The following is a 22,218-nucleotide window of genomic DNA, read 5'->3' on the forward strand; positions in this document are numbered from 1 at the left end:
CTCCTCCATCCTACGCTCCCTCACCCACATCTTTAATCTCTCCCCCTCTTCTGGCGCATTCTTCTCCCCTCTGAAGCACGCGCACATCACTCCCATACTCAAAAAGCCCTCCCTAGACCCCACTGACCCGAACAACCTTAGACCCATCTCCCTGCTGCCATTTACATCCAAACTCCTTGAGCGCTTAGTCTATAATCGCCTAAGCTCCTACCTCAATGACAACAATCTCCTCGACCCCCTACAGTCCGGCTTCCGTCCCCTACACTCCACCGAAACTGCCTTACTTAAACTCACCAACGACCTGCTAACCGCCAAAGCTAATGGCTACTATTCAGTGTTCCTACTCCTCAACCTCTCCGCGGCTTTCAACACAGTCGACCACCCCCTCCTCCTCAAACTACACTGCCTTGGCCTCAGAGACTCCGCTCTCTCCTGGCTCTCGTCCTACTTATCACAACGCTCCTTCAGCATTGCCTATAACGCTACCACCTCCCCCTCACTCCCCCTCTCTGTCGGGGTCCCTCAAGGCTCTGTCCTTGGGGCCCCTTCTCTTCTCCATCTACACCTCCTCCCTTGACCAACTCATACACTCACGGCTTCAACTACCATCTCGTCGACGACACACAAGTCTATCCCTCGACCCTTCGCCTCACCCCCTCAGTCTCCGCCCGAACCACTAGCCTGCTGAACAACATGTCAGATTGGATGTCGCTCCACTTCCTTAAACTGAACCTCTCCAAAACCGAGCTCCTAGTTTTCTCCCCAGCCCTTGCACCCCCCCCCCCCCCCCCCACTGACTTCTCCATCACGTCCAACAATGCCACCATCAGGCCCACCCCGCAAGCCAGAGTACTTGGTGTCATTCTTGACTCCAATCTATCCTTCCTGCCCCAAGTCCAATTGCTAACAAACTCATGCAGACTCCACCTCCACAACATCGCCAAAATACGCCCATTCCTAACCCCAGAAACCACTAAACACCTCATCCACTCCCTCATCATATCACGACTCGATTACTGTAACTCCCTCCTCACTGGCCTCCCTCACCACAGACTATCACCGCTTCAGTCGATCCTGAATACGGCAGCCAGACTCCTCCATCTTACCAACTGCTCCATTTCCACCACCCCCCTCTGCCAATCCCTCCACTGGCTTCCGATTTCCCAACGGATCAAATTCAAAATCCTAACACTGACGTACAAAGCTGTCCATAATACTGCCTCAAATTACATCACCGACCTGATATCCAAATACCACCCAACACGTACTCTTTGCTCCTCACAAGACCTCCTACTCTCCAGTTCCCTGGTCTCCTCCTCCCATGCTCAACTCCAGGACTTCTCCAGGTCATCACCCATCCTCTGGAACTCCCAACCCCAATCCATAAGACTATTGGCGCTTTATAAATACTGTATAATAATAGCACTTTTTGGAAGAACATGGTCAACAATGGCCAGTTGGTTATAAGACTGACACTCTCCAGTTTGGATGTTGAGTTCACGGGATGGTAGCTCACTAGATTCGTTCTTCACAGTTCTAGGACCATTTTACTGGAGGCAGTTGAATACTAGCACAGTAAACTCTTAACTGGTATTTCCTGGAATCTAAAGCTGTGTATATGTGATCTGCCTGTGTAGCTTACCTGTTTGGTGTCATTCTGTAGCAGTGAAGATTTAGCTTTCATGCTCATTGGACGTTTTTACAGCTTTTGACATTTTTTTTTCCTACAGCTAGTAAACTTCCCAGCATGTTATCCTATGTGTCCATGCACACAGGCTGTAATCGGCGTCTTTTGGCTGGGGAAAAAAACCCAGGACTAGTGAGTTTCTAGAGGAGTTTCTATAGCTGGAAATATGCTCTAAAGCTGAAAAATGTGTCAAAATGCAGTAAACTGTGGCAAACTGGTGTTTTTTGGACTTTTTTTGAGCACAAAAAAATTTTTTTTGGTACAAAATGCACACAGCAAAACACTACTAAATGCTGAAAAACGTGCATTTTTATCATGACTTTTCACAGCTAACCTTACCAGCATTATTAAAACGCCCCGTGTGCATGGAGCCTTATACTGGCAAAGCTGAAGGTAGAACTAATTATGGCTATGGTGGTTGGCAGCAGACTGGTAAAAATTCTACTGGGCTTCCTGCAAACATTATTGTATACTCCTAAGGCTGTGGCTGTTTGGCACCAGTTCAGGATTAAAGACAGCACTCCATACCCTCCCAAAATTATCTATTACACAATCAACTGACTTCTTGGTATATAGGTAGGAAACCAACCCAACCCAGTATGACCTGATTACCTTGCAGGAAATCTGACTCATTATATTGTTCAGTAGTTACATGTAATGTATAGTGTGTGCTTTATTTATCAAGACTAAAAATAATTTGAAATTTATTTTTTTAGGTCGGTTTAAATATAAAATATTGCATAATATACTTTTTTTTTTTTTTAGCCAACAGATGGGATTGTGGTCTTCTTTTTTGTAGCTTCCTGGGTTGTTTTTTCTGCTTGGTTGGGAAAAAAAATATTAGAGGGCTGAAGAGCTAAAGCAGAAGGCAATAGAACTGAATGAGTTAAAATAGTTACTTTTCCCAACTTTCCTTCCCCTCTTTCCTTTGTGCAGACTGCTGGTACAAGGTTTGAGTTTGGAGAGCTAATCTTTGCTACTGTTGACTGTTGCCACTGCACTGCGCTACTATGCTTGGAAGAAATCACAATGGAAATTCCTATCTCAAGTCTTCGTCCAAGCAGTCGTATGACCGAAAATCTCCAGCAAGTGTCTGTTGTTGTGGCTGGTGGGAGTTAACACGTGCAGGGCCAACAACACCTTAGCAATGGACTCTGGTGGGATGACATCACTGGTCCTAGGATTCTGCAAATTGTGGGGCCTGCAAAGCCAGGCACATTGTTTTAGTCCTGCCTTCTTCTATTGGCTGGAACCAATGTATGTGTGTGCCATACCTGGCCGATCTACCTAGAAACTGGAAATCTCTGTAGTAGGCACTCCTACTCCAATGATCTCCACTAGCTCCTGGGTCCCATGCCAAGCAGCTGCCCTGCTGCTGAACATGGGCGGTTGCTCTCAGCTTGGGTGCTGTTCAGGGAACACTTTGCATTTTCTCAATGAATGCAAAGTGTTCTCTGATTGGATGAGGTGGAGATTGTGATGCCCCACCTCTACACCTTGTCAAATAACAGGGGCCTTTGCATTCACAATGCAGCAGCAGGGCAACCCTGCATCTCTTCACTGTAGCAGCAGAAAAAACAAATTGAAATGGTTATACCCAGAATCCCTCTTTAAACATAACTCTGTATACTTGAGTAGTAGCCTATGAGCTATTAACCAGGACAGACACCAGTGTCTCAACAAATTGTGCTGCAAAATCCCATTATATCCAATATATGGAGTCCAAATATTCCCAGCTCATACAGTTCTAAAGCTCTGATGAATGGGGTGTTGGAGCTCCTGAAAAGCAGTTACTACTGAAGTCACTAAAGGCAAATAGACTGTGCACTTTGCATGTGCAGTTGCTGTAGAGCTTAGTAAATGAGGCGTAGCCTCACTTGGCAAAACATACCCAATCACATGGAAGGAAATTAGAAAACAAAACAGCATTTTTGCTTGCACGCGATTGGATGATGGAAGTCAGCAGAGCCTCCCCTCATTTAATAACCTCTGGAGCTACTGCATCTGCAGAGTGCAACTGCATTTTGCAAAGTGCAGTCTATTTGCCCTTAGTAAATAAACCCCATTTGGCTTTGTTACTCTGATATATATAAATCCATGATCTCAGACTCTAACATTGTGTGGCACTTTTAATACATTTTTCTTTTCTGTTGCCAGACTTATGAAGAAGGAACCTGCATTATTTGCTGGGGGTCACTGCTCTGAGCAGCTTGTCATTACAGCTTGTAGTGCAGGCATCACTAAACGGCAGATCATAGTCTGAATCCGGACCATGCCACTGTCCCATCCAGCCCTGTGGTCGTGCCATTTATTTGCCGCGTGTTCAACCCTGCCCATTCTCCAATACCAAGGCAGAGTGGAGAACTGGAGCAGGTTATTGTATAGAGGACAGGAGGCACAGCCTCTTTGGATGGAGGGCAGGAACGAGGCCAAGGTTAACTTTTCATAGGTGAGGTGATTAGTTGCTAGGACTGCCTGGTGGCCCTAGCAACCAATCCCCAGCTAGTTAATATGAAATGTTAACCTCGGCAGCTCCCACTCCCACAATCCATTTTTAGAGGGGTTTAAGTGAAAGCAGAGCAGTGCTTTGGAGGGAGGTTGATGTGAAGGGGTGCAAGTGCTATGGGAGGATGATGTAAAGGGGAGTAATGCTGTGGGGGGGTGATGTGAATGGAGGCAGTGCTAGGAGGTAATATAAAGGGGGGCAAGCGCTGGGGAGGGGGGAAAGAAATGTAAAGGGGGGACTTTGGGGGGGGTGAAAAGGAGGGCAGTGCTGTGGGGAGTGATCTGAAGAGTGGCAGTACCTTTGGGGGGGATGTGTGATATAAAGAGGAGCAGTGCTGTGGGGGGGAGATCTGAAGAGAGGCCATGGAAGGGGGGGGGGGATGTGATGTAAAGAGGGGCAGTGCTGTGGGGGGAGATCTGAAGAAGGGCAGTGCTGTAGGGGGTGATGTGAAGGGGGGCAACGCTGGGGGGGGAGTTGATGTGAAGGGGGCAGTGGACACTAATGTGAAGAGGTGACTGATATAGGAATGGAATTGTGATCTAAAATGAGGAGGTTGTGATTGGAAGGATCTGAGACATCACACAAATGTAATTTGGACCTCCTGTAGGAAAAAAATTGTACTGATCAGACCTCCATGAAGTTTAATTCAATACCCCCGTATGCAATGCTTTGTGCCATGATTTGAGAAAAAAGGACAGATCTTTTACCCACTAACATGAGAAGGTGTTGCAATTGGAAGGACGACAGGTCTGATATTTGCTGACTGCAGTGATGAATCAGCTGGGACTGAGACAATTTGTGTAGCTATCACTTCCTCATACCAGGACAGCACATGACTTCTAAGATGCAAACAGAATTGCTGCAAACTGCACGTCTTCCAGAATCATATCTTCAGACCAGTGATGCACCGATCTATTGGCCACCAAAAGTTCTCAGCCAAAAATAGGTTTATCGGCAATTTGCCAATAGAAAAAAAAAAGGTGCCAATAAAGCTGACGTTCACCTTTTAATTACATGTTACACCCATATTCAGGATGTAACATGTTATGAAAGGACCAGCCTCCACTCCTCCCTGTTCACCCACATTGGCAGCTAGGGATGTTCTCAAAATTTAAAAAAAAACAAAAAAAAGCATGGCCTTATGTACAGTGAAGGAAATAAGTATTTGATCCCCTGATGATTTTCAGTGTTTGCCCACTCACAGAGAAATGATCAGTTTAAAAATATCGAATGGTAGGTGTATTGTAACAGAGACAGAATAGCAACACAAAATCCAAAAGAAATGCATGTCTAACAAATGATGCACTGATTTGCATGTTCATGAGGAAAATAAGTATTTGATCCCCTTCACAAAACATGACTTAGTACTTGGTGGCAAATCCTTTGTTGGCAATCAGAGATCAGAAGTGTCCTGTAGTTGGCCACCAGGTTTGCACACATCTCAGGAGGGATTTTGGCCCCCTCATCTTGGCAGATCCTCTCTAAATCATTAAGGTTTGGTGGCTGACGTTTGGCAACTCGAACTTTCAGCTCCCTCCACAGATTTTCAATTGAATTTAAGGTCTGGAGACTGGCTAGGCCACTCCAGAACCTTAATGTGCTTCTTCTTGAGCCACTCCTTTGTTGCCTTGGCCATATGTTTCGGGTCATTGTCATGCTGGAATACCCATCCACGACCCATTTTCAGTGCCCTGTTTGAGGGAAGATGGTTCCCACCCAAGATTTGATGGTACGTTGCCCCGTCCATCGTCCCTTTTGAAGCGGTGCAGTTGTCCTGTCCCCTTAGCAGAAAAACACCCCCAAAGCAGAATGTTTCCACCACCATGTTTGACAGTTGGGATGGTGTTCTTGGGGTCATAGGCAGCATTCCTCCTCCTCCTCCAAACACGTCGAGTTGATGCCAAAGAGCTCGATTTTGGTCTCATCTGACCACAACACTTTCAACCAGTCCTCCTCTGCATCATTCAGATTCAGTGGCAAACTTCAGACGGGCCTGGACATGTGCTTTCTTGAGCAGAGGGACCTTGCAGGCACTGCAGGATTTCAATCCTTGTCGGTGTAGTGTGTTACCAATTGTTTTCTTGGTGACTGTGGTCCCAGCTGCCTGGAGATCATTGACAAGATCCTCACGTGTAGTTCTGGGATGATTCCTCACGGTTCTCATGATCATTGATACTCCACGAGGTGAGATCTTGCATGGTGCACCAGAACTAAGGAGACAATTGTTTTGTGTTTCTTCCATTTGCGAATGATTGCACAAACTGTTGCCACCTTCTCACCAAGCTGCTTGGCGATAGTTTGGTAGCCTAGTCCAGCCTTGTGTAGGTCTACAATCTTGTCCCTGACATTTGTGGACAGCTCTTTGGTCTTTACCATGGTGGAGAGTTTGGAATCTGATTGTTTGATTGCTACTGTGGACAGGTGTCTTTTATACAGGTAAAAAAATTAGATTAGCAGCACTCCCTTTTAAGAGACTGCTTCTGATCTCAACTTGTTACCTGTATGAAAGACACCTGGTAGCCAGAAATCCTGCTGAATGATAGGGGATCAAATACTTATTTCTCTCATGATCGTGCAAATCAGTCATCATTTGTTAGACATGCATTTCTTTTGAATTTTTTGTTGCTATTCTGTCTCTCAGTATTACAATACATCTACCATTCGATTTTTAGACTGATCATTTCTGTGTGAGTGGGCAAACATTCAAAATCAGCAGGGATCAAATAAATATGTCCTTCACTGTATGGGCAAGCAGACATATGGAAAGCTCTGAGGGAGTCCTGCATGGCACCAGTGATCTGCTGACCGCTGGTGCAGTGCTTTCCGGGCTCCTGCAAAAGAAAAGAATGCACATTGTTTGACCTGCAAAAAAAGTATCATTATTATTTTTTTTTTTTTTTTGTCAAAAGGTGAACTTATCCTTTATATTGAGCAGCATATACATAGTAAAAGAAAACCAATATCTATCATGATATTTTTCCCCATTGAGATCTGATGTATTTTCAAAGTGTTCCTTTAACCGCTTTCCCACCGCCCTGTAGCAGAAATACTTCTACCGGGTGGCAGGGGTGCGCAAAATCATGTGTATATGTACAGTATGTATATGTGTGTGATTTTGCATTTCCGGGTAAGGGGGGCACGTGCGACCCGTGCCCTACCCGCACCACCATTGGTGGCCTCACCTGTCGATCACCGGGTCCTGGCTGGTGATTCCCCGCCAGCACCTGCGATCATACAGATCTCTCCTCTGTCAGCTCCAGCACACTGCTTTGTATTGATCTGCATAGCATAGCCATACAAAGCAATGTAAAGCACACATACTGCACACCTTAACAGCACAGTTAACCCTTTGATCGCCCCAGATGTTAACCCCTTCCTGCCCAGTGTCTTAGTACAGTGTCCGTGTTTTTAATTAGCACTGATCACTGTATTGGTGTCACTGGGGATTTCAGTGATAGTTAGTCAGTCCCCCCTCCCACTGCCAGAATGCCCGCCGTAGTCCTGCTATAAGTCGTTGATTGCCGCCATTACTAGTATAGAAAAAAACATTCAGTATCTATACCGCCATTTGTAGACGCTATAACTTTCACATAAACCAATTAATTTACACGTATTGGGATTTTTTTTAGCAAAGACATGTAGCAGAATACATTTTGGCCTACATTTATGACGACATTTGCTTTTTTTAACTGGACATGTTTATTTGCAAAGTCAAAAATATAGTTTTTTTTTTTTCTCAAACATGTCTTTTTTAATAGCGCAAAAAATAAAAACCCGCAGAGGCAATCAAATACCACCAAAAGAAAGCTCTATTTGTGGGGAAAAAAGGATAAATCTAATTTGGGTGCAGCGTTACATGACTGCTCAATTGTCAGTTAAAATAACGCAGCACTGTATCGCAAAAAATGGCCTGGTCAGGAAGGGGGGTAAATCCTCTGGAGGGCAAGGGGTTAATTTTTTTGAGCAGTAACAAATTCTCGTAAGACAGAATACAATTTTGGATGTGATGTAATGTATTCTTTCGTTCTGAGCATACGTGGTCTTGGTGTTCTGATTCTGTTTTGTCTGTTCTTCTCGGTGTGTACTAGGCATTGCCCTGTGCTGCCATTGTTTTCCTTGTAAAAATACTGGTTTCAATACTATCTAAAGCTGACCATATACTATAGTAGACTATACACCAGTAGAATTTCATTTTAAAAATATTTTCAGGACGCTCGTTCAATTTTCGAATGGTTTTTGGGATCAATACAATGATTGTTTTCAACTGTAGTAACAACTAAATTTTAAGGATCTGGATGGAATTTTTTTTTTTTTCCAAGCTAAATTCTAACTGTGAGCATGGTTTTCATTTGGGAGAAAAGCATACATATTGTGATGTACATGTTCTAGGCACAAAGGAAACATGTTTATAGGTCTGGGATTCCTTTTAAATAGCAGGCCTGATTTGCGCTTTTAAAGTGGTTGTAAACCTCAGACATGAAATATGAACAAAACCTATCCATTTATAGTGTGTACTGGTCTCAATCCAGAGCAGTAAGTGTCATTTCTGTCTGCTGCCTCATTTCTCTGCTATCCACATGAGTTATTTCTGACAAGTTTTCCTGACATCAAGAGAAAAAAGGTGAGACGGGAAGGAGCTTCAGCACTGTTCCTGTGTGCTGTGTGGGGGTATCCCTTCCCTTTCAATCAGACAACCTTTATAAATTCTGGACTTTGAACCGATGTAGAGAAGCGAAAACTGCAGATAAACAGGTACAACTTATGTAGGAAGATTTGATTAATCTGTGTATCACCTGAGGCCAGTCACTTCACTGAGTATATGTAAGGGTTTACAACCACTTTTAAGGGCTTCCGAACAGAGTTTTTTGACTCGATGGCAAGATTGAATGCTCTGATGAACAATTTCACAGAATTTCCATACAAACTTTGTAGTGAAATTCTACTGATGTATGACCAGCTGTCCAAGCTGCTGGCTCAGAACAAGTATGCATATTGGGAAAGCCAGAAGTCTTCCCACACTTATTTCAGGTTAGTGACTTTAAAGTGATTCTAAGGTTTGCTTTTTTTTTTTTTTTTTTTTTTTTTTTTTAAATAAAGTTATATTTTCCTGCTCTGTGCAGTGGGTTTGCACAGAGCAGCCCCGATTTGTCTTCTTAGGTTCCCCGCCAATGCTCCTGGCTCCATCCCCTTGATCAGTGCCTCCAAAAGCAAGTCTCTTGCCATAGGGGCACCAGTGCACGCTTGCTCCCGAGCCCCACTCTGTGTCCATAAAACAGAGGTGTAAGCTTGGCTCCGTTCTCCCCTCATTGGCTGTGATTGACAGCAGTGGGAGCCAGTGGCTCCCGCTGCTGTCTCAGCCAGTGAGGAGAGAGAGACCCGGGACAGCTGAGGCTCTGCACATCACTGGATCAAGAGGGGGCTCAGCTGAATATAAGAGAGGGACCGTGGGGGAAGCAGAACACAGAAGGTGGGTTTTTTTTTTTTTTTTTTGGTTTTTTTTATAGGGGTGCACCGAAATTTCGGTGGCCGAAACGTTTCGGCCAAAACACCCCTATCGCCCGTTGGCCGATATGAAAATAAGCGGCGATACAGGTGCCGAAAATAACCCCTCCCCCTTCACTGCCACCGCTTGGTAGTTCTCAGCCTTACCTGAGAAACCACTGAACCATCCTGGCGCTGGGCATAGAGGTAAGTGAAGGAAAGATGGCCTCCACTCATCTCTATTCCCTTGGAGGACCGGAGCGATGTCACTTTTGGTGCCTTTTTTTTTTTTTTTTGATCCAATGCTTTACATTGCAGAGGAGCGATGTGGGGTCTTATTGACTTCATATCTCTCCAAAAAGAGGACCTGTCACTAATTATTTCTATCACAAGGGATGCATGCATTTCTTGTGATAGGAGTAAAAGTGATACATTTTTTTTAAAGGACAATGTAAAAAAAAATTTTTTTAATAAATTAAATAAAAGTTTACAGTGCCCCCATCCCCTCCCGTGGTAGCAGTAGTTAACGCATATGTAGGCCACGCCCACATATATAAACTGTTCAAACCACACATGTGAGGTATCACCACGAATGTCAAAGCAAGAGCAATAATTATAGCACTAGACCTCCTCTAACTTTACACTAGTAACCTGTAGAAATTGTTAATCACTCATGGAGATTTTTAAGTACCATAGTTTGACGCCATTCCACGAGCGTGTGCAGTTTTAAAGCATGATGTTGGGTATCTATTTACTCGTCTTAACATCTTTCATATTTTACCAAAAAATTGGGGTATATATTGTGTGTTTTTTTTTGTTTTGTTTTGTTTTGTTTTGTTTTGTTTTTTGTTTTGTTTTTTTTCTTTTTCCCAAAAAAAAAAAAAAAATTTTAAAAACTGTCCATTTCGGTCTTCGGCCAAGTGCATCCTGGATTTTCGGTTTTGGCACCAGAATTTTCATTTCGGTGCATCACTAGTTTTTTTACCTTCATGCATAGAAAAAACAACCTTCAGCCTTTACAACCACTTTAAATTGAAGCCGGAGGGTCTGCATGACAGCTAGCATTTGCAGAGTGTGAAATCAGCATTTGCATCCTATTTTATCTCTTAGGATGCCATATTATAGGCATTTATATAGTTCCACCCATTTACAGTATTGATAAAATGGTGACCTCCCTTTTATTCAGTACAGTTTAAGTGATTCTAAGCCTTTTTTTTTTTTCTTTAAAATAACCATGGAATCACTTGTGACACTCATCAAAATTTGCCTTATATATATGATGCAGGGCTTTACTGCCTGCCAGTCGCTCCGGCGATGCGCAGCCTCAGCATTCGGATCCCAAGCTCTCCCATCTTACCCCCCCCCCCCCTTATAATTTTTTTTCTTCTGTCTCCCTGCTCTTTTATTTTACTTCATAATGTACATATTTTCTCTTATAGAGGTTACTTACATATTGGTGATCTTTGAATGTCTATATACTAATTACCTAGAATTTGTGTCACCATACTGTGTGCCACACAGATATGACCACATTACTGAAGGAATTGCTCTTTATGACATTTAGGATGTTGGCAGATGGTGTTATATCCTTGGTCTCATTATTTTTACGTTGTAATCTTACTACTACCACCAACGCTTTGCTTTTTTTCACCCTTGGGGGTGATTTCATGTACTCGGTACACACTCTATTTGTATTGGTCTGGGCTGATACCCTTTATATTATGTGCGCTAACATCTCATGTGTACCACCTCTATTGTACGAATGATACAATGTGCATTTTTCCTTACCACACCATACATTTGTTGTGTTTGCTTAATCTTTAAAAACTCAATAAAACAGATTACATATAAAATCATCATGTTATATTTACCTGCTCTGTGCAATGGTTTTGCACAGAGCAGCCCAATTCTCTTCTTTGGTCCCTCTTCGGAGCTCCTGGTACCCACCATAACAAGCCGCTTGCCATGGGGGCACTTGTTGGGCTTGTTCCTGAGCCATGCCCTGTGTGTGTATTGACACACAAAATACGGCTCAGCCCTGCCCCTTGCTCTCTCCTCATTGGCTGTGATTGACAGCAGCAGCCAATGGCTCCTACTGCTGTCTGTGAGCCTACAAGAAGGGAGAAAGTGGAGAAACCAGCCTGTCTCGTGCACATCGCTGTATAGAGATTAGGCTCAGGTAAATATAAAGGTGGGGAGGAAGGTTTGTTTGCCCTACTGCATAGGATACATGAAGGTAAATAAAAACCTTCTACCTTTTTAGAATCACTTTAAACTGGTTCACTAAACTGCCAATCAGATAATGAAATTTACCCTCATCGGGCAGCAGAGTGGCTAAATGGTTAGCACTGGCAGTACTAGGGTCGTTGGTTTGAATCCCAACCACTGCACCACCTGCCTGGAGTTTGCATGTTCTCACTGTGCCTGTGTGGGTTTCCTCCGGGTACTCCGATTTCCTCCTACACTCCAAAGTCATGCTGGTAGATTAATTGGCTCCTGTCTAAATTGTCCCTAGTATGTGTATGTATGAATGTGAGTTAGGAACCTTAGATTGTACACCCCTTGAGGGTTAGGGACTGATGTGAATGTAATATATATGTAAAGCGCTGTGTAAATTGACGGCACTATATAAGTACCTAAAATAAATAATAAATAAATCAGGTGTTCTCTTCTTGTCAGTAAGCTTCCTTTGCTAAACTGACAGCACTACACAATGCAGTAGGATAGGAATGACTCACATTTCAATACCATACCATCTTAAAATGTGATCATTGTCTGACAGATCAGCTTTATTATAAGAATAAATTGTTTAAAGTAAATGTTAACCTTAATTATGAACTTGATCTGATTTTTTTTTTTTTTTTTTCCCTTTTTACCCCAGGATTCTTTCAGAGTAAAAAGGTTGAGAAATACTGTTCTAGAGTTTATCCAGAAATGGGGCGATTCCTCATGCACCTCATACTTTTTCTTACTCTGTATTGTTTGTTGGCTGTTTTGGATTCACCTAAAAGTGCCTTTAGATGCCAAATAAGAGTGGTGATCAAGCATTGTGTGTTATGGCCACTTTTGAAGCTCAAAGGATAAGTTCACCTTTGGCAATATGTTACACGTTCCACCTGTTTTTAGGGTGGACCATTTAACATGTTTCCAATGCTGCAGCCCCCCTCCCTCTGACAGAAGTATGGGGAGAATTTCCCCCGTACTGTCAGATTTAATAACAGCTTGGCCGCCCGCACAGGGCTCCGCCCACACAGCCGCGTCATTCATTCACAGATTTCCGTGGAATTTCTTAGCGGCTGTGGGCTTGTAGTTTTCAATGGACCACCATGGTGCTGTGGAGCGCCATGGTAGTTCATGAAATCTTCCTGTCCGTATATAGGTTTGCTCATACATACTGTACAGACAAGCAGATATACTGACAGATCTGCAGGAGACCTGCATGGCACCAGCGATCTGCTGATCATTGGTGCAATGCTTTTCAGGCTCCTGCAGACAAATAATAAATGCACTTTTTTTACCAACAAAAAAATGTACATGTATTATTTTTGTGCAAAATGTGAACTTCTCTTTTAAAACTGGCCAAACGCTGATCGAAATGTGGCCAGTGCAACAGGGACCCATTGGACATTTTTCCTCTATTGGCGGCTGACAGCAATTATCTGCAGCCATTGATCATTGTAGTCTGACAGTGATGAGTCCTACTGTTAGAATACAGTGTCTTGGCAGGGGGATTCCTCCATCCACCTCAGTTTTGTAGATGGTGGAATCTTAGGTTTTTTTTTTTTTTTTTCATTCAGCCCACTGGTTGAAAGGCAAAAAAAATGACTGTATGGCCAGCCGCAATCAACAATATTCCTTCGTGCACAGCTAGTCTGTAGAATGCTGAGTTAATGCCACCATCCAGTCACAAGATTAGCTGCAGGGCCTCTCATAAAAGTGATTACACAGCCAGCTTGTCAGGAACTGCTGTGTGGCCGTATAGACTTTCACAACTGTGTAGCTTACTCATGTAAAAGCACGTGTCTATTTCACTTGGTGTATAAATGGAAAGGGGTTTCTGGCTTTAGTTGGATGTCAGTGCTACAACCAGTGACCCATGAACACATACCTGTAAGTACAATCTGGTCTATAAATTCCTTGAACCGGGGGCTTTGCTTGCTAATGTATTACGGTACTTAAATTATATTCATGTAATAGAATCCAGATGTGAATTGAAACTGATAAAATAATAAGTTCAAATAATAAAAGTGATAATATAATTCTTTGTGTTCTTTCAGGACAGTGAATTGGTTAGTGGTGTGATCTGGCACAAAATGAAGCCCAAAATTCTGTACAAACCAGTGAGTATTTTCTGATGCATTCAATCTCAGTCCTGTATGTATCCTTCAAACTTATTTCTCTGATGGGAAAAAGTGGATATTAAAAATATCTGGTGTTTTCAGTATGTGTATGTATGCAAGTACCTATAATAAATATCTATATATATATCTATATATCTATATCTCCTATTTTTTCTTTTTGTACATGTTAAGGCACATCTCCGGGCAAAAAAAAGTTTTCCTGGTTAACTGCTCGTTTTTTATCTAGAGGAGATATACTTGCCTAATCCTTCAATCATTCCTGCACAAGACCTGTCCGACACCCCTACATTCCAGCAGCCTTGAGTTGGACTGTTCCTGATGTCATCAAGCTTAGAGCAGGCTCCATAGACCAGAAGCAGCCCAACGCTGGACTGTGGGGGAGCACTGTTTTTTGGTGGAATGAAGAATCAGGTGAGTATAAGCTGTCTCCTTACCCCTAAACAAAATAAGCAGTTCTCCCGTGCAGTGAGGGCACAGCCCAGCTGCATGGGGAAATTTTTTTTTTTTTTTTTTGTACCCAGAGTTGGGCTTTAAAAAAAAAACAAAAAACAAATCGGCTGCGTTTTAAATCCATGTTATCAGAAAAAAAAACAAAACAAAAAAAACATACATACACTGTCTGTAATTATATAGTCTCAAGGATAGCCATTGCACTCTATATTAAGGTAAGCCCAGAGCGTTATCAAGGTAAACTTCATACAACTCCAGAGAAGTTCAGAGCCACTCATGGAGATTGAGTCAAAGATTTGATGGTTATATAAATATATACTCCTGCGCACAACGGTGGAGCGTGTTTGGAGAAAGGAGGTGGAAGAATCATCCTAGTGTGGTGGAATGGAGGTCTGGAGGCTATAAGAGGGGGTGTAGGATCCCTAAAAGTCCTAAAAGGCTTACTAATCGCCATTATCTGGTGAGTGCGATTTAATGTTGGTTTTTTCACTGGTGGATGGTAGAAGCACTTATCACAGAAGGATAACCACAATAAATATTTATTTGTTTTTGGTGAAGCACTCTGAAGTTGGAGAAAAGTTTTTATATATATATATATTTATATATATATATATATATATATATATATATATATATATATATATATATATATATATATTTATAATTTTTTATATATATATTTTTTGGACACTTTAAATCAAAATATGAGTTTTTCACTTTATTCCTCTATTATGTGAAATTTGTTGGGTTTTGTTTTGCGCTGTTTATTATATAATTTTTAAAGATTTGATGGATACCTGTCCATCTTTTTCAGTTTTGTGCCCCAGCAGTGCCAACTACATTGGAGTTGTAATTCTTTATTGTTAAACACTGGTTGACAGGATTCTCAACAGTCTGTCATGTAGATCTCTGCAGGTTGTCTGATATGAAAAAAACTCTGGTTTACTTCAGATGTTAAATGGAGAAGTTTAGCCAAAGCTTTTTTGGCTATACTCCTGTGGATCACAGAAGTGCCTTTAGTTCAGCAGTCTTGTGACGAGCTCCCAGTCGGCTGATGTCACAGAGCCGGTTCAGGCTCTGAAAAGATCACAGCCATATGACTGGGTCCACCCAGAAGCCTAGACTGCCACCTGGCTCAGGCTCTCAGCGATCCACAGAGCCTGAACCAGCCACACCTGCCCACTCCACAGCCCAGGGCTCCACTGTCAGTCACCAGCTCTCTGCTTACTGAAGACCAAGAACTGAGCTATCAGCGGTCTTTTGATCGCTCAGGTGTCAGTCTTCAAGCCTGCGGGGAACATCCACCTAGGTGAGTAAAAGTGTTTTTTTTTTTTTGTTTTTGTTTTTTTTTTGTTTAACCCATACTTCTTTTACGCTCTGTTCTGGGTCCTGAAGCCTTTGTAGGACTTTGTGGAATAAAGCTTCTATTGCTACCTGGTAGCTAGACCTTGTTCGTGTCAGTTCTCCAGACCTTTTATGTATGTGAGCGGACTTCTGCTCAGTGCTCTTTCTTGTTCTCTGCTTGTGGGAGCTTGCTGCTGGGTGAAAAGGCTGAGTGCTCACAGAACTCTCAAAAGGTACATGAGCTGCGTGTTACGTGAAATGTGTGCATCTGCTTAGAGTGATTCTGTTGCTATACATAAAGTTTGAATGAAAGATGTATTTGCAAATAGAAACATAAATACTTTTTTCAGATTCCAGCACCACCAAACTCCGCTCTAATAAGTCATCCCCAATTCTGCTGCAAAAACTGACACTACCGCAGCTGCTAAACACAAGACTGACACCCCAGAAGTTTCAGTTTCTGGAAAGACTTTGGGGCATGATTTTCCTTCATTAGAGTGGTGTTTGGTGGTGCAGGTTACGGAAAAGATAAGTATCTGCATTTTGGTGCATTTTAAATTGAGTGTCGTCAAATAATTCGTTTTAACAATACATACCTGCAAAAAAGGTAAAATGAAGCACCACACCGCTACTAAAAGATCCAGATATGAGTTTGTTCCACTAAAGGTCAAGGGGGAAATTGAAAAAATAGCCACTGCATTTCAGGGGTCCACAACTTCATCAGCACAACAAAACCAGATACTCAGACGATAGTATTGTATGAATAAAAATGAATACTAATATTATTGGGTATTTGGTTTTAACTATGACCCTGAGAGGATATTATATTGATATGGAAATAGCCTTATGTTTTGTTTTTGTAGCCCTGAGAAAGGGGATGGTGTTGGACCCCTGAAAGGCATCAGAAACTCTTTCCATTGTCCTGACCTTAATTGCAATAGTCGTATATGGACCTTTTTTTTAGCAGTGGTGTGGTGCTTCAGTTTACCTTTTTGTTAGCTTGTACAGCAAGCCAAGGAGGTCATGGAGATCCTTTTGGGGTATAGAAGTTGCCTTCTTGGGAACCAGTTCACCTGCATCAACATCAGCACCTTTAAGATAAGATGGCAATACCAAAAAAATTACTTTACAGGTCCGGCACTAATATTCTACTTTTGTAAAGAATAACTAAAGGCAAAACCTTTTTTTGTTTTGTTTTAGGCAAAGTAGATGGATTGTACCGCCTGTTGGGTTTTTATTGCTATCTGTACCCCCATAAGGGAGATTCACCCTCTTTGTCCTGTTTACCATTAACATCAAAAGTAAAAAAAATCCAAATTTTGGGTTGTCCCCAGAAAAGTAATAGTAGGGCCATTTTTCTAATGGGCACACTAGTTCTGGTGAACTGGGGGTCCCTAAGAAATTTCCTTAATTTGTAGGGATTTCCTCTCACTTCCTGTTTTGGTTATGGGAAAAGAAGTTAAGGTAAATCTCCCCAATGGGACACAGATGGCAAAAAATAAACTGACGGGTCATACAGTAACCCTCCCTTACGATATCCAAATTGGGGAAAAAAATGTTTTGCCTATAGTTCTAGTTAACTTTAAAGGGTATATCCATGTTTGCAGCCACATTTGGATAACACCTGCTTTATATTTGTTACATGCCCCCGTTTACATAGCAAAATTAAAAAAAAGAAAAAGAAAAAAAATTTCAGCTTTGCTAAACCCGATCATGGGAGACAAGGCAACCAACATAGTGTTGTATTTCATTATCGCACTCACAAGAGTGACTGATAATGCTCAGTCACTTTATCTAGTATATACTGTACATGCTTTTGAGTACAAGTTTTGTTTCTTCTTGTTTGCTCTGTTTTTTACATAAGCTTTTACAAAAGGGATGGGTACTACAATTGTGTAATGACTGATAAAGAAATCAGATTGTATATTTTTATTTATGTTTATATATTTCTTTGTAGATTTTCTCTCCGGAGGAAGAAGACTCAGTGGCTGTTCAGATGGCTCAACTGCAGGATAATGCCCGCAGGGTAGGTCTGCCAGGACTATTACTTTTTTCTAAATATTGTCCACTCTGCATCTTTTCTGGGTGGAAAAACTTCTGAAAATTCACATCAAAATAGTTTTTATTAAAGTTGTGTAGCTATAAATGTAGATGTATTCATCTGAAAGTATATGTGATCTTTTACTGTCAAAATTATTATTAAACCCCACTTGAGATGAGATGCGCAGCTAAGAAGTTAAATACAGCCCTCCTAGCTGTGGTACCACCTCTGATCCCACTTTCTGTGGTTGGCAAAGTGTTTCTGCGGTGTTTATTATCACCATTTCTCCCTGCTATGCAGTTAAATTGGTACCAAGCTGAAGTTGGGACATGTTGTCCCTGATTTACTAAGAATAGTGTCAACAGCAGACACTGAACATTCAGCCAGACCCAATTAAATCAATTAAGACCTTTCAGTGGTCCAAAAAAACGTCTAGCAGGCAGACTGAAAAGCATCTAACACAGACTGAATTCTCTTCCTAAATCTCTAGCCAACATGGACACAATTGTAGGAGCAATGCCAGATATGGTTCCTAGGTGGCTCACAAGTGTGGGCTTTGTCCTCTTCACAAAGCTATTGAGTAAATGATATCAAATAAACAGTAATAAATAGCCATAAATAGGTGACTGGTAAGTGCCAGAAAAAAAGTGCCAAAGTCTATATAATGAATAGTGATCCTTCGTGTGTCTTCTGGTGATTAAATATTCGAATTATACACTCACCAGATGCATAATTCCAATATGCATTAAGAAGACTAATCACATCTCTGGAATCCTCTTAAGGACTTGTCTAGCATCTCTGGGCACCTCTGTCCATCCAGGGTTCCCTTTGGATCATCCGATAAAGCACCTCTCAGCTGCCTTCCCTGGTGGCTCAGTGAGTGGTGGACTCAACACGAGTCCCAAGAAAGGATGCCAAGATAGTGTAGTACCGTTTGAAAGGATGATTTATTGATCCAAAGAATAAGACATAATAAAACAAAACAACTGACCATGAGAAGTATAAAAGATGGCCGCCAGCCCGCATGGGACTCTGCAGCGTGACGTCTGGACTTCGCAGCTCTTACCCTGATATGTTTCGTGCTAAATGCACGTAGTCATAGGGAGTGTGCCCAGAGGGAAGCCCAGAGATGCTAGACAAAACTAGTCAGATGTTTTGCAAATCGCAAGGAAATCCGCATTTCACCTGATTTTGAAATCGTGCGACTTCACTGTAAGTTTCATTTCAAAATTGGATTTGATGTGAACAGAGCCTAATAGTGGACAGTAGGGTGTGACTTGGACTACGATTTGCAAGTTGCCTGGTATGCAAATCGCATTCCAAATCGCACCCGATGTGACCGGAGGATAAAGTCAACTCAACAAAGGAATAAATCTTTAAAGGCATGAGGTATTTATGTAGTGGTCCAGGCATGCAGTATGTACTGGTATCTGCCAGTACTGTCATGGATTGTTAAGGAATGGCATGCCGTGGAGTCCCCCAAAAACTATGAGCCATCAGCTGTCAGCGGGGTTCCCCACTGACCGCTGAATCTAAAAAGAAAGAAAGGTCAGCAATTAAGAAATTAAAAAGAAAAATGGCGTGTGGTCCCATCCATACCAAGCCCTTTGGGTCTGGTTTGAATTTTGAGGGGAAGTACCACACCAAAATAAAAAAAAAATGGTGTGGGGTTCCCCCCCAAAATCCATACCAGACCCTTATCCAAGCATGCAGCCCAGCAGGTTAGGAAAGGGGGGGGGACTATCTACTTTGGGGGACACTCTTAGTTTCCTTCTTTTAATAAAAGACTTTTCAAAGACTGCCTTCTGTCTTTGACACTACAGCTTTTTTTATGTGAATGGGTAGTGATACCATGTACCCCATACTCATTCACACAGGAGTGCCCTCCCCCACTCCTGAACTATACCAGGCCACATGCCCTCAACATGTGGGGGGGGGGGGTGCTTTGGGGCAGGGGGGCTCCCCTCCCCAAAGCACCTTGTCCCCATGTTGATGGGGTCAAGGGCCTCTTCCCCACAATCCTGGGCTGTGGTTGTGGGGGTCTGCAGGCGGGGGGCTTATCAGAATCTGGAAGCCTCTTTTAGCAAGCCCCCCCGTTCAATGAGTGTGGATTTTGGGGGGGACTCCACGCTATTTTAATTTTTTTTAATTAATTTTGGTGTGGTGCTTCCCCTCTAAATCCATACCAGACCCGAAGGGCTTAGTATGGATGGGAGGGGGGACCCCCATGCAGTGTTTTTTTTTTTTTTTTTTTTTTTTTTTTTTTTTAATTGCCGCCATTTTTTTCTTTTATATTCAGCTTTCAGTGAGGAACTCCGCTGATGGCTGCAACATGAACGCTGCATGATTTTCACAACTGAAAGGCCGCATGACTTGATACAATAACTCATGTGGTATTTTAGTAGTGTGTTGTTTTTTTTTAGAGAATTCAAACGATTTTTAGAAAAAAATTCTGTGCGGGATCCTACCACATACTTGGATGCGGTAAGATACTGCTTAGTGAATTGTGCCCATTATGTGATTTAGCCCAAAGGGCACAGGCTCTCCTCTCCTCTCCTTGCTTGACAAACCCTTCCCAAAAGGGGCAGAGTGCAAACCAGCATTATCAAATCAATCATTAGTCTAGGCCCTTATCTCACACCATCATTTGACATTCACATAAGGCCCAGCCTTGAAGGAGCTGAAACATGGACAAGGCCTCAATCTAATTCACATACTAGGGATCATTTAGACAGAAAGCAAAGATGCTGCCAGCATGTCTGTGTGAAGGCAGCCACCCAGGGAGAACATGCTGCTTCATTGCCGTGGTTGGGATTCCAATCAATGACCCTAGTGCTCTGAGGCAGCAGTGCTAACCACTTAACCACTGTGCTGTCACACACATTCAGACTGCATTTCTGTGGTGTGAATCCACCCTAAGTCCCTGGGCAAGGTCAGTGTAACTAGCCAGATATCTCAAATGTGACACAAATGTGCTATGTTGCAAATTCAGATGTGTGTTGGTTCTGTGTATCCAAATATAAAGGATTGCAATACTAATATTGTCCTATTATCCTCCAAAATGTGCTATGTGTACCAAAATCAGGGTGAAAAAAGCTGTAAATAGAGGGTGACATCACTATTGCAATGTGAAACCAACAAACATTGACTGGGGGAAACACATTTTGGGGGATAATATTGTGAACATTTGAGATTGCGATACATATACCCAACATGTCTCATTTAGTAACACAGCATAACACCTGTATTCCTTTTCATTTTAAGTTTGAGTTTTCCAGCAGCGCTGGTTTGGTGTGTGCTGCGTGTGGACAGCTGAGGGAGATTGGCTGAAGATTATTTTTAAATGTTGCTTACAAAGTGCTGTTGGGCCCAGGGGCGGACAGACAACTCATGGGACCCCCGGGCAATAGGGGATCATGGGGCCCCTGTGTCCTTGCCCAAACTCAAAAAAGCATATGAAAAAGGTACCAGGGGCATCTCATGGGGCCCTCGGGCAGTGCCCGAATTTCCAAATGGTCAGTCCGCCCCTGGTTGGGCCACCATTTTGGTTATATCTCTCAAAATTCAAAGTCCATGAGCATGTTAAGTTACACAAGGCACAAACTCAGAAATGGCAAAGTCCCTGAGCATGCTCAGTGAAACAAGAAACATGTCTCAAATGGCTAAGTCTCTGGGCATGCTCAGTGTAAAAAAGATATATATGGAAGACATAAGTCCCTGTGCATGATCAATGTAAAGGATAGAACAGACAGAAGTGTATATATACTGGAGAGACTATATGCTTCCAAAAATGTACTAGCATTCATTAAATGTGTCACAAAGAAAATGAATGTATTAGAAACACCGAAACGCTGCTTACAAATGATTAATGGAAAATGAAAGTTATGAGATTATCGTTGTGGAGATTTAACTTTGTCGCCAAATTTCAACAGTTCGAATCGGGGAGGTATACGTGGACATATATTTTAGGCTCAATAATATATATTATCTAGATCTTTGAAATATGATATATAAAATTCACAGCATTTCAAGCGAAATATACAGAAATATGAATAAATGTCATGTAAAACCATCACAGAAAATCATTATAAAGGATAAGAAACAAGATAAGGGCCTGAATTAATGATTGTCTTTGCCGTCTAAAAGTAGACAGATTCCAATGAAAAGTAGACTTTAGCATACGGAAATGCGCCTAGACACCATTTATGCACTTTAGTAAATCAGGGTCGTTATGTCTATGACCTGTTCTTGCTTGACCTTATCGTGAAAATGAAATTGCAAAAAAAGTTTCTTCTAAAATGTAAGTACATTTTGGCTGCCCACACCTCCAAACACCTTTCCATTAAAG

At 42.2% G+C, this 22,218-nt stretch overlaps 1 protein-coding gene across 2 annotated transcripts in view; it reads left to right on the top strand.

Moving 5' to 3' along the window:
- LOC149467250 (5'-3' exonuclease PLD3-like) overlaps positions 1 to 22,218 on the top strand; it is a 65,780-nt gene that overhangs the window by 17,054 nt on the left and 26,508 nt on the right. The window contains exons 1-3 of one of the 2 annotated variants that reach the window (XM_089672052.1): positions 13,766 to 13,784; positions 13,952 to 14,014; positions 17,787 to 17,855. In XM_089672052.1, coding sequence (XP_089528178.1) covers positions 13,988 to 14,014; positions 17,787 to 17,855 — 96 coding nt within the window. In that variant the 5' untranslated portion in view covers positions 13,766 to 13,784; positions 13,952 to 13,987. Of the gene's footprint in view, positions 1 to 13,765; positions 13,785 to 13,951; positions 14,015 to 17,786; positions 17,856 to 22,218 lie in introns of those variants that run through there. The other variant, XM_089672053.1, reaches the window with a different exon arrangement.

Source organism: Staurois parvus, unplaced genomic scaffold, assembly GCF_062004578.1.
Source record: "Staurois parvus isolate SC_StPar_1 unplaced genomic scaffold, SC_StPar_1.0 ptg000118l, whole genome shotgun sequence".
NCBI classification, from domain to species: domain Eukaryota; kingdom Metazoa; phylum Chordata; class Amphibia; order Anura; family Ranidae; genus Staurois; species Staurois parvus.